At 51.5% G+C, this 12,771-nt stretch overlaps 1 protein-coding gene across 2 annotated transcripts in view; it reads right to left on the reverse strand.

Annotated features, from left to right (window-relative positions):
• Window positions 1–1,319: 1,319 nt before the first annotated feature.
• Window positions 1,320–12,771, reverse strand: part of UNC13B (unc-13 homolog B) — a gene marked incomplete at both ends in the record, with an annotated part of 46,166 nt that continues 34,714 nt past the window's right edge. For both annotated transcript variants that reach the window (XM_080708583.1, XM_080708582.1), the window contains 15 exons: window positions 1,320–1,605; window positions 1,775–1,934; window positions 2,103–2,195; window positions 3,259–3,315; window positions 4,487–4,634; window positions 5,192–5,272; window positions 5,436–5,492; window positions 5,602–5,725; window positions 5,844–5,996; window positions 6,209–6,297; window positions 6,644–6,721; window positions 7,203–7,280; window positions 7,612–7,755; window positions 7,978–8,074; window positions 8,294–8,420. In XM_080708583.1, coding sequence (XP_080564709.1) covers window positions 1,320–1,605; window positions 1,775–1,934; window positions 2,103–2,195; window positions 3,259–3,315; window positions 4,487–4,634; window positions 5,192–5,272; window positions 5,436–5,492; window positions 5,602–5,725; window positions 5,844–5,996; window positions 6,209–6,297; window positions 6,644–6,721; window positions 7,203–7,280; window positions 7,612–7,755; window positions 7,978–8,074; window positions 8,294–8,420 — 1,772 coding nt within the window. The remainder of the gene's footprint in view (window positions 1,606–1,774; window positions 1,935–2,102; window positions 2,196–3,258; window positions 3,316–4,486; window positions 4,635–5,191; window positions 5,273–5,435; window positions 5,493–5,601; window positions 5,726–5,843; window positions 5,997–6,208; window positions 6,298–6,643; window positions 6,722–7,202; window positions 7,281–7,611; window positions 7,756–7,977; window positions 8,075–8,293; window positions 8,421–12,771) is intronic.

Consider the following 12,771-nt stretch of genomic DNA (forward strand, 5'->3'; position numbering starts at 1 on the left):
GCTATAATCATCTGTAACAATGGCACATACAATAATTTAAAACAGCAAAGATGCTTGGTTTCTTGTTTCATGTATTGGCCAGTACAGCTGTGGACAATGCCATGTCCTCGGGACATTCAGGAGGCTGCTATGGAGGAAATCCAGGAGGATCATGTCCTATCTCCGAGCAAGAGCCTGGGATGACCATCAGACCCTCCGAAAGAGTTTGTCACTGACCCCCCAGTGAGTGTTGAGGCCCCCCCATCCATCCAGCTTATACAGAGGGATAAAGGTCCAAACTCCTTCTAAGGGTTGGCCACTTAGAAGGAGGGAGAGAGCCCAGAGGCTAGAACTTTCTGAAGGCAGTGGTCATAAGTGAGGACAACTTATTCTAGCCTGGTTCCCACAATTTTTGGCTTTGTTCTGGGCCTACCCATGAAGAAAATACTCCTGGATCCTTCAGCTAGCTCTCAGGTCCATATACATAGATCAGCCTCTCATGTTCTAAAACCTCACTCCCCTGCCTACAGCACTGAGGTAGGGGGACTCTGGGAAGGTGGCCTGGGTTCCAAAGAAATATTCTGCTCAGGGCTCTGAAGCACCATGTGAACCTGGTTCTACTCATGATGGATATAATTAGAGGGAGGGGATTAGCATAGCTCATTTCTAGAAGTTATCTTGTTCAGTTTAAAGCCTTGTTCTCACTGGAGCCACACAAAACCAGCAGATTCTTCTCAAGGGACAGTGAATTCTATTATCTGTGTTCCTGTCCTGGCCATTCTACAATACAGAACACAGGGCTCAGCAATATCTACAGGCTCAACTATACAGCCAGCCAGCTGCAAACTCCAGGCCCTCTAAACTTGTTCTAATGGTTGGTATGTAAGTGTCTAAGAGGACAAGGTGTGATAAGGAAAAGGGTAGAGATGGGAAAGGGAGTGGAGGGATGTTGACCAAGAAGGGATGACATTCTTGAGAAATATACAACTCTCTCTCTCTCTCTCTCTCTCTCTCTCTCTCTCTCTCTCTCTCTCTCTCCCTCTCCCTCTCCCTCTCCCTCTCCCTCTCCCTCTCCCTCTCCCTCTCCCTCTCCCTCTCTTCATGGAAAAGTTCTCTACACAGGATTTCCTACAGCCCATCTCCTAGCACCATAGATCTGCCAGTCAGGGATTCATGAACCCTCCTATGAACAGCAGTACTTTCACTGTCTCGAAATTTTTCCTTAAATATCCTTAACTGAAGGGGTCAGCCTCTTGACTGCCTAGCTATCCAGCTAACTCCCACTGGCTCTGGTTTGCGCAGTCGGTGCTGCCTAGTTGGCACATAAGCCACAGAGGTGTTCAGCTCCCCTCTTCCGAGGAACGGGACTCCGATTTGAGTTTCACAAACTCTCGGGCCACCTCATCATTGTTCCTCTGAGACAGAATCCGGAGAATGGTCATTCCCGTGTCATCCATGTGGATCTTCCTGCCCAAGGGGCACCAGCAGGCACAGCTACCCTTGGCTGCCACATCCCTCAGAGGCATCACAGCCAGTCCCAGCACACGATCCTCCCGGGCAAAGCAGTAATCCTTCACGCATATCTGCAACTCATAGGCCTCTGGACCCTCCTCATTTCCTAGGAGGCTATGAGTACAGGGTAGAAGGAGGGTAGAAGGAAGGAGATCAGAGATGAGAGCCTCCAGCTAAATTCACCCCAGTCTGCCATCCAGCCCATCCCTCCTCTCCCTACAACTTTAATCCCCTAGGGCACCCACATCCCAGAGTCCCGCAACTCCCCCATCCCATAACTTACAAGTGGAATGTCTCATTGTATTTGGGGGCCCAGTTGTTGCTTTTGGACTTGGTTGTGAACTTCCTCTTCTTATCACTTTGGTGTGGGCCAACCATGGTCACTTCTACAAAAGGCCGGAACATACCCGCTGTCTGCCACTTGAGGTCATTGGCAGCCACCACTGCAAACACAAGAGAAACCTGTGAAGAGTCCCACCAAACGCTCCCGGTTCTTGGGCCCCAGGTAACATTCCTCTTGGAGATGGCTCAACTGGAGGGCCAGATGAGCAGCCCCTGCCTTCAACTGGTGAGTGAGACCAAGGTTAGACTTCTAAATTCACACCACTCACCTTTCACTGTGACCTTGTGCTCCCCAGTGCCAGGGTGTGTAAACAAGTCCACCTGAATGGAGACTTCTCCCACAGGATCATCAACACCAGACCCTGAGGGACAGACAAGCAGATGATCACCCACTGGAGAATTCTAGGACTTCTGGGCTAACCAGTCCAGGCAAAACTAGGGGTTAGGAGGCCACCACCCTACACCCTAAACAAGAAGCAACCCCCCACGACAGCCACGGGCAAGGCAGCAGTGGGAGAAGGCAAAGAAAGACAAAGACTGAGGCTGTGCATTGTGACACAAGTTAAGCTGAGAGGCATCTTTGGAAAAACTCCCTCCAAACATGCACTGGAAATCTGCCAGGGTCTCCAGGTCTATCTCCTAGGCTGATGTTCTCATTGAGCAGTGCTGGGGAGGACACCTGCCACCCACTGTCAGTGTGGAAACTATGTCCACCCTATGGTGTGTCTATCTGTCTCTGTCTCTGTCTGTCTGTCTTCTCTCTTTGCAGTACTGAGGATGGAACCCAGGGGCATTCTACCTCCGAGCTACACCTGGCCCTATTTTTATTCTTTATTTTGAAACAGAATCTCACTGAGTTGCAAAGGGCCTCACTAAGTAGCTGTCTGAGTACTGTGATTCTCCTGTCTCAGCCTCCCAAATGCTGGGATCACAAGCATGTGCCACCACGCCTGACTGGCCTATGGTGTCTCTCAATGGAGCACTGTGGGTCTCCTTCTGCCCCAAATCATCAATCTCCACCTATCCCCAGGATTTCTGGATCCCCTGGAGCCCCCTGCTTGAGAAGCTCCCAGAAAGACTCAAACCTGGGCTCCTGCACAGAACAACTCTCTAATCCCAATCTCTGAAAAGACAATCTACAGGCTTATCTCAGCAGAGGCCCCACCGTTTTTTGAGAAAACGTTACTACCTTGAACTCCAAAGAAAACCCTTTGTCTTGAAGTGTAGGGTGGGAGAATTCTGAGGACAGAATAGAGGTCAACAACAGAACTCCTTCCTACGCTATAAGAAGACATCATCCATATCTAAGACTTGGGATAGAGCTTCTGAACTTTGATACCTGGTTCAGCCCCCCCCAGCATAAGCAGCTCACAGGGGTCAGTGTTAGTCCCTGCTAGACTCATGTCTGTACAGTATATGACATACCCTTGTCCGGCCGAATGTCCTCATTAGCAGTGAACCTAATACCTTTCCCATCATATACTGAGTGAAGACAGGCAGGTCAAGAGGCAGCAGCAGAGAACAGAGAAAGAGGAACTGTTAGAGGTCAAAGGAGTTATAGTCATTCAAAGCAGCTCTACGTATATTTTGGGGAGCAGAGAGATAGGGCAGGGCTGAGAAAAGGCTAGGGTCAGTGCCTGCAAAGCTCCACATTAGACTTCACAGGTTGGAGATCAACAAAACCATGAGCAGAAGCAGAAGAAAATACAAAGAAGGTATCCAGGACCAGCGGGGCTGGAGAGGGGTTGTAGGCTCTAATTTTCTAGGACCTTGAATGAAAAAGCAAGAGGCAGAAAACATGCAGGCACGCACTCTCACTCCCTCCTCCCCTCCCCCCACTTGCACCCCTGCTCTGTCACACCCCTGCTCTGTGGCACCCCTTCCCAACTCCTCTGCTTTTATCTAGCTTATAGCTCAATGCTTTTGAAAGCCCCTTCTGGATTAACTCAGATCTTCCCTGATATAATAGGCCTTACAGGTAAAAGTTCAGCTCTGTATAAGTTCTCTCTGATCCCTTTAGCCAGACTCATCACTGCTTCTTTTGCTCTCTTCTGGACTAGAAATAAGGACAGATGTGGGGAATGGGGTAGTATTACAGGTCTCCATATTCTCATCCCAACCAGACACGTGGTTCCCACGCATAAGCATTACCCTGAGGCTGGAGCTTCGGCTATGCAGGGTGCCCCATGGTCTACAGCCCCTTCAGCTGCTACCATTGTTTACCTCTCTTAGTTTCCTTGTTTATACTCCAGGGTCAGGAAAACATTTTGCTTTCTTTCCCCAGGAAAACTCCTTGCAAGGGTCCCAAAGCTATGAGCCTTCACAGTGTCCCGACCACTGATCCAGGCAGTCAGAGATTTTTCCTCCTTCCTTTTCCTTACCAGTAGGGCATACTCCAGATGCTCAATCAACATGCACACACTAGGTGAGGCCTGGGAAAAGAAATCTCAGGCACATTTCCCAGGTCCCTGTGATTCTCCTGCTTGGTAGGGGTATGGGTCAGGGTAAGGTCCCCTCAAGCAATCCTGAGATCTAAGTTTGAAAGGCTCTTTGAGGAAATTGGATCCTCCCCAAGAATTAGAAGACAGTGACTCCCTAGAGACAGGTATGTATGAGAGAGGGGAGGTGGGGCACAGAGCCCTGGGGCTCTTACCCTGGGCAGTCTGGGAGCGCACAAAGGTCTTAATGAGAGTGTCTGTGGTCTGGGTGTATAGAGACAGGGCATAGCGTAGTGACTGCAGATCCGGGCTCTTCTCCAGGAAGGTTTTCTTCAGCCCATTGCCTCCTGCGTGGAAGTATTGCTGAAAGATAAATGAGCACCTGCTTTACCCCCTCAGAGTGGCAGCTCCTCAGCGGCTCTCAGAGAAGCCGGGAGGAGGCTGTGGGAACAAGAGCCACTCAACAGACAGTAAGACCAGGAACACTCATGGGACCAGTGACAGTCTCTCAGGTGAAGAGCATCTTTTGGGTACTTGGCAGGCACAGTAGGGTAGGGCCACATTCCTGGAGGTGGCACTTGAAGGAAGGGTCTACCTGTCAGGCATAGATATGGGATAAAAGTATTTCATGCAGGGAGAATACCCCAAAGTGCTCTTTTATTCCTCGGAATCTTAGAGAACTTGATACCGGGACAAACCTCTCCAAAATGCCTTGAATTGCAGTCCATATGGACCTGCCTTATTACCACCTTAACGACTCTTAAGTGTCTCAAACTTAGGAATCTTATCCGATTCTCTCTGTATCCTTGACAGGACAGATGCTCTCATCTGGATGTGGAGTGGGAAGAGCCCGAGGGACACCTAGCCAGGAGGGTGGCATGCCAGGGCTGAGGGTGAATGGTGCTAAAGGGAGTCTTCACCTTGATGGTGTCCAGGGCCAGGTCGAGCACAGCACACTGCTTTGGAGTGAGATTCCTTGTTTCCTCTCGTACCATGTGGTCCTGGAAACCCAGAGGAAACAGCAAGATCAGGACAGCTCAAGGGGGTCTTGAAAATCTTGCCCCTCCTGCCAGCCCTCCTCTCCTCCTCAATCTCTACAGCCCAGAGGGCCTTCTTCCCAGGCACCCTCTCCACAGCCTCAGGGTGACCCCACACCCCAAGAACCTTGAGTTTGGAAAGCTGGCTGAGCTCCTTGGCAGCAGTGAAGATCAGCTGGGTGCCCTGGGTAGAGAAGGGATCCGTCAGAAGCAGAGGACTCTAAACTCCCTCGCGAAGTGGGGAGCAAGGGGAAAGGGGACAGCAGCAGGAAGAGAGAGCAAGGTGTTCTTACTGTCTGGTCGGTGAGAGGAGGCAGAACAATCATCCTTTCCATGGTGTTCATGACCACCCGCCAGAGCTCCTTCAGGACGCGCTTCAGAACCGTCTTCTCGCACACAGTGGCGAAGAGCGTGAGGCTGCAGGCCAGTGGACAGGTGAGGCGTGGCAGGGTCTGGGAGGCCCCTCCCCGAGAGGCTCCTCTGATGGCCTCTGCTTTGCCTGTGCCCACAGCACAGTCCTGAGTGCTGTACTCACTTGCCATCCAGGAAGTCCATGAGAGGCCGCAGCACACTGTCTGCATCCTGAGCCACCGAGGCTCTGGCGTTAGGAGATGCATTCCCGGTGCCCCGCACCTGGCCCAGGATGTCGGCCATTTGCCGAACACACTCATCGATCCGCACCTGGAAGCTACACAGGGGCACACAGTGCAGCCTCCCCCGCCCACACACTGACCCCGGAGCAGCCCCGGCCATCCGGGCCCACTCCCATTTCATGGTGTGATCAAGCAGGGACAGTCAGCAGGAGCAAAGGCAAGATGCAGGCATCTACAGCTGGCTGGATAGGTGTGGACAGGGGCTCTGGGGTGGGCCAGGAACCACTGTGTAACGAAGGCTACTGACCTGTTTCCAAACACCATGCTGAGCTCATCCAGAACTGTATTCAGTTTCACCTGCAGCTCCTTCAGGCTGTCTGCAGCTTCAGGGTCCAGCTGTATGCGCAGGAGGTGAGAGTGGCTAGGCTGCTTCTCTTAACTTCTTCCCTCCTGTGGTCCTCCTCCTCCCAACTAGGGCTATACCCCAAGGCCTGCTCCTCCATCCTAGGGCCGTACCTCCATGCCTGTTCCCTCGTCCTAGAGCTGTGACCCAGTGTCTGCTCCCCATTCCTAGGGCTTTGCCTCAATGGCTGATCCTTCCTAGGCTTTATCTCAAGGCCTGTACCTGATCATTCCAGCCAGACATGAAGCTAAACTCCTAGTCTACACCTAATCAAGAGAGGGTGGAGTTTGGGTTCAGAAGTGAAATGAGAGTACAGTGCCCCCAGACTCTAAGACCTACCTCCTTGCCTCCCATGGCCTCAAACATCTTCTCCAGCTGGACCCTCAGCTGCTGCATGTTGTTCATCAAGATGCAGGGCTTTGGGGCAGATGGGAGGAATCACTAAATGTTGGCTCCTTTCAGCACAGGGCCCCTTCGCCTAGAGTCCCTCCCTCTCCCCACCATTCCAAAGCCAGAGACGTGGTATTACACAGGTCTCTTCCCAAGCACTAAGATCTAAAGCCATTCAGACAATTCTCCTTGAATGAAAACTAGAAGCAAATGTTTTTGCCTTTAAGCCAGGTGATGGATACACAAGTATTTATGGTATCTCTTAGAGTGCCTTAAATTTTTTACTTTAAAGAAAAAAAGACTAAGCAAAGATCTAGCTTGGCAGAGGATAAAGCACCAAATGAAGGCTCAGAGGAACTCTGTCAAGTTCTCATTTTCTTGCAGCATAGGTCTCAAGCAAATCTCTGGAGGGAACCAGAAGTCAAGAGTGTCTGAGGATGCTTCACAATCAAGAAAAATCCACTTGTCCTCTGCTCCCTTTCTCTAAGCACGCAGGGCCTGCCCCTACCAGTTTCTCCTTTGTGCAATACTCTGGGAAGTTCTTTGATAAGATGTCTGCATACTGCATGAGCACCTTCCCGATGGTCTGAGAAAGAGAACAGACAGGAGAGGGAACCCTTAGCTCTCCCACAAGGATTGTTTGAGATTGCACTTCACATCTCAGAACAGTAACATCAGAGAAATAAAAGGGGGAATGTTGCAGGAAGTGGCAAAGCTGCACCTCATCCTAGGCAGCACTGAGGTAGACACCTGTCTGCCCCTGACATGCACAAAGGGGAAAGGGGCAATGCAAGGGTAATAAAATAGCAACGCTGAAGTCCTCCATGGAGCGGGTTGAGATCAGGCCTGTGACCAAGCTGTGAGGGTGGTGGTGGTGGGAAGGGGAAGGGAAAGGGGGCAGGGAGTATCATATTCACCTTAGCAAACCTCCTCATGTAATGGGCCAGGATGTTGGGGTCTGGACATTCTAGCTTCCGGATGATCTCAAAGCTCTGGTTGAGCTGTGTGAAGATGTCCACCACAGAGCAGGAGAAGAGCGCATGTTCTGATGTTTGCTGGAACTAAGGGAGGCCACACGTGGGGGTCAGCATCCATAGCTGCTACCTTTATTCAAGCTTATCCAGTTTAAAAGGACTCTGCCCAACAGGGGTGGCTCATGGTTCTCCTGTGGACTCCACAGGACGGGGACAGCCAGCCTGGTAGAAGCCCAAGGAACTTCTGCCAATAGCTAAATACTGGGAGACCTGGCCTGACCCCTGGCCAGCCCACGCCCCCCAACTTACCCCATCCTTCTTATCTCGTTCCAGGGCCCCACGCAAGAATTCCAGGGACACATCCTCATTTTCATCAAGCCACTGTAGCACAAACTGCTCAAACCACCTACAGCCAGAGCAGAAGAACTGGGAGTTGAAGTTACGGCTGGCAATATGCTATATGCCTGCCAGCCCTGCCAGACTGGCATCTTCTGGAAGGCAAGGCACGTTCTGACATTCTCCTTTTCCTATAGCAGTGTTCCAAACAGGCAGTCCCAAGACTGGTCTGCTGAACTGCACATTACTGGGCGCGCCAACCCTTCTCTGGAGGGCCCACATGACTCACGCTGGGTACTCCGGCACCTGCCCCTGGAGGGCAGGCAGATCCCGCACGTATTCATTGTGGAGCCACTTCACCTTGAAGTGCAGGTTCATGTAGTCAGCGCTCTTACACAGCCGGTCCTTCCCGTGCTCTACGGAGGGGAGGAAGGCAGAGTCAGGTCTCAGCACTAGGGGCCACTGTTCCCCAGCTTGCCCAAGGAAGCAGATCCGGTCAGCTGGCTCTATCAGCTGGCTCCAAAAATAGGGAACTCCCACCTTCCTTCTCACAGCCAGCTCCCCCACCACTCTCCAAGAACCTGGCCCAAATCATCCCCTGAAGGATTAAGCCAGACTCCAGATAAAGCCTGCAGCCTCCTTGCTCTAACTTTGGAAGCACAAAGTGAAGTCACTGGCCTGTGGTGAAGAAGAGAAGAAAGGGCTGTGGGTGCCAATGCTGCCTGGGTGTGGCGAGGGATAATAGTTTTCTAGCATTTTAAAAAAATCTTAGTAGATGAGACAATCCCTCAGACAGGTGTAAATGCAGACACAGACCTCAAGTTGTACATGTCACAAATGGGTCAATGATGATGACACAGAGACAGGGAGAACCAAAGAGGCCCAGGTGGACAGGGTTTGAGCAGCCACTGTGTAACAGAATCTTAGGTGAGGGGAAGGGGTGCAGAGCAGAGCTGAGATACAGAAGGTGAGCGCTCAGGGAAGTTGCCAATAAGGACAGTTTGGAAACTATGGAAACACAGTCAGATGCAAGCCCCATCACGATTCAGAAAACAGGGCTATTATGGACTCGAAAGGTCACCTAGCTGAATCTCCAGAACTTTCTGCAAAATCTAGGACTAAGGTTACTTACAGTTGGCTCAGAGGTTCTCTTTACTCCCCACCCCTTTTATAGTAGCATTCATTTTAATAATAAAAGTCAATTGAGTGCTGACACAATTTTAACGTAATGGTAAAAGCAAGCGAATGGGGGCAAGTACTAAGCAACAGAGCAGGAAAGACACTAGTGTCTTGGGGACGCTACTGCTCAACTTTGAGAAGCCATAGGTGATGCTCCTCCAAATCAAGGTAGAGCACCCGGCCGGAGCCACTGGCCCTGGCGAATCAGTGCAGCGGACAGTCAGGGCAGTGATGGAAACCTAAGGTTCAGCTGCCAAAGGCTTCAAATCCCAGGACTTCCATCTCCTGGTGCTGAGCATCATTCCAACCTGAAGATGCATTTGCTGTCTCTTCTATGAAGCAGTGAGTAGGAGAAGGGAAAGGAATAAAGACTCTAGGCAAAGGGACAACAAAAGTTCTTATCACCAGAAAAGAGGACTTTTCGAATACGAATGACAGTGGTTGCTTGTGACAGAGCAGAGACACCAATGAGCAACAAAGAGTGGGAAAACCAGGACTATCAGAGGAACCCTTCTCTCCACCCCACCCCTGCAGTCCTTGAACCAGTCTTAGACCTGGAAATATAAGAAGGCAGCACCAAGAGTGCCCTCTTCTTTCCTGTCTGGCAACTGCCCCATGACTCCAGAACTCCCTAATTCTTCCTACCAACGACTTTCAGGTTATTGTATTTACATATATTTCTTACTTCCTCTGTCAATTCGTTATCTGTTCTCTGCTCCTGGGCCTCAATTTCTACAGTAAGCATTAATTGTTGTGATATAAATACTAACAGAAGAGTGTTAAAACACTTTAAAATATTCCAACAAGAGCTGAGCGTGGTGGTGCATGCGTGTAACCTTAGCATTCGGGAGGCAGTTTGCTGACAGTCTCAGCTACTTAGCAAAGCCCTTCACAAATCAGTGAGATTCCCCCAAAAATAAAAAGACTAAAAAATAGGGCTGGGAGTGTAGTTTGGAGGTAGAATACCCCTGGGTTCCATCCCCAGTATTGAAAAAAAAAATTCCAACAAGGCCTAGGGAGTTACGCTTCAGCAAAGTTGCTTAAGGTTGCCACCGCTGCCACTACTGCTGGTGGGGTCTGTGAGAAAGGACAACTGTGTTTCTATAACCTGATGTGTTTTTCTGCTTTTTCCCCCTCCACATGTCATCCCTGGAGAGTTATTTCAAGTTCATGATTTCATCTATCTAGTTTGATGATATCTCCCCTAATTCTCTCTTCAGTTCTGATAATTTCTATAAAAGGTTTGAAGCCAGGTGTGGTGGCGCACACTTATAATCCCAGTCCTTGAAGGGTGAAACAGGAGGATTACAGGTTCTCGGCCATCCTCAGCAACTTAGTGAGGCTACCTATAACTTAGCGAGATCCCATTTCAAAATAAAATAAAATAGGGCTGAAGCTGTAGCTTGGAAGTAGAATGCCCCTGAGTTCCATCCCCAGTACTGAAAAAAAAAAAATTTATTTCACTGTGTCTATGCTTAACTCTAGTCTCTATCTCTTGCCATCTTAACATCTCCAGTTGAAGGTGGACAGTGTATATCAACTATTCTTACCCTCTTGTTCAATACTGAGCATCATCCTAAAATATTCCTTCTTTATTCTCATATCCAGTTAAATCATCGATCCCTCTGATTTTACCTCCAAAGTGCCTCTGGAATCCACCCATTTCCTTCAAGCTACAGGATTACCTGCTTAGGTCTCATCATTACCTTTCTTTCTTTCTTTCTTTCTTTCTTTCTTTCTTTCTTTCTTTCTTTCTTTCTTTTTTGTGGGTGTGGGGATGGAACGCAGGGGCATTTGACCTCCGAGCTACACCCCCTGTCCTATTTTTTTATTCTTTATTTTTTTAATTTATTTTTATTGGTGCATTGTAATCATATATCACATTGGAGTACAAGACTTGAGAGGATATACAAGCACACATCATCCAATTAGCCCTCATCCAGCCCCTATCCCATTCCCTCCCCCTCCCTTGATCCCATGCTTGTTTGGTGATTAACTTTGATACATTTGTTTATGTACCTCCTGCTTTTTTTTTTTTTGTGGTGGTACTGGGGTTCCTGGAAGCCCTTCTACCTCCGGGCTACACTCCCAGACCTATTTTATATTTAGGGTCTCTTACGCCAGCGCGGCTGGCTTCGAACCTGCGCGATCCTCCTGTCTCCGCCTCCCAAGCGCGGGGATTACAAGCGTGCGCCACCACGCCCGGCCTACCTCCTGCTTTTTAAAGAGGCTCCATCCTCCCCTATTCCATACCCTCTGATTGGTCACCTTAGTTGCTTCACTGTAGGGCCCTTTCTATAACTCGACCTCTTCCTGTTGCCCCTTTCCTCCTAGTTATTGCTGATTAGGGGAAGCATCTGGTTTTTATTTTCTGAGATATTTCTCTGTGCATGCCACGTTTCAAGTACCGATCCTTCTCTTGACGGCCCCAGTAGTTGCCTGGCTACATGGTGGACTAATCCAGACCTCGCTGGCTCAAGCAGCGGCCTTGCCTCATGGGAGGCCCCGATTCTGGCCTCACTGGCCTCCACACTGGCCTAACCCCTCGGCTGGCTTTGATCCCGGCCTTGGTGGCCCCAGCACTGGCCTAGCCTCAAGGCAGGCTCCATCCCATCCTCGCTGACCCTGGCACCGGCCTAACCCCTCGACAGACTCCTCTCCTGGCCTCGGAGGCCCCGTGACCAGCCTTGCCTCATGGCAGGCTCCGATCCCGGCCTCCCTGGCCTCGGCACTGGCCTAACCCCTTGGCAGGCTCTGATCCCAGCCTCAGAGGCCTCAGTAGCAGCCTTGCCTCTTGGAAGGCTCCGTTGATGGCTGCTGGCCCCGTGACCGGCCTAACCCCTCGGCAGGCTCCAATCCCGGCCTCGGAGGCCCCAGCACCAGCCTTGCCTCACGGCAGGCTCCGATGCTGGCCACTGGCCCCAACATCAGCCTAACCCCTCGGCAGGCTCTGATCCCGGCCTCGGAGGCCCCATTAGCGGCCTTGCCTCATGGCAGGCTCCGATGCCGGCCATTGGCCCCGGCACTGGCCTAACCCCTTGGCAGGCTCCGATCCCGGCCTCAGAGGCCCCAGCACCGGCCTTGCCTCACGGCAGGCTCCGATCCCGGCCACACTGGCCCCGGCACCGGCCTAACTCCTTGGCAGGCTCCAATCCCGGCCTCGGAGGCCTCAGTAGCAGCCTTGCCTCACGGAAGGCTCCGTTGATGGCTGCTGGCCCCGTGACCGGCCTAACCCCTCGGCAGGCTCCGATCCCGGCCTCGGAGGCCCCAGCACCAGCCTTGCTTCACAGCAGGCTCCTATGCTGGCCACTGGCCCCAGCATCAGCCTAACCCCTCAGCAGGCTCTGATCCCGGCCTCAGAGGCCCCATTAGCGGCCTTGCCTCATGGCAGGCTCTGATGCCGGCCATTGGCCCCAGCACTGGCCTAACCCCTCAGCAGGCTCCGATCCCGGCCTCAGAGGCCCCAGCACCGACCTTGCCTCACAGCAGGCTCTGATCCCAGCCATGCTGGCCCCAGCACCGGCCTAACCCCTCGGCAGGCTCCGATCCTGGCCTCAGTGGCCCCAGCACTGGTCTTGCCTCACGGCA

The sequence above is a fragment of the Muscardinus avellanarius genome, assembly GCF_963383645.1.
Source record: "Muscardinus avellanarius genome assembly, chromosome: 13".
Classification (NCBI taxonomy): Eukaryota; Metazoa; Chordata; class Mammalia; order Rodentia; family Gliridae; genus Muscardinus; species Muscardinus avellanarius.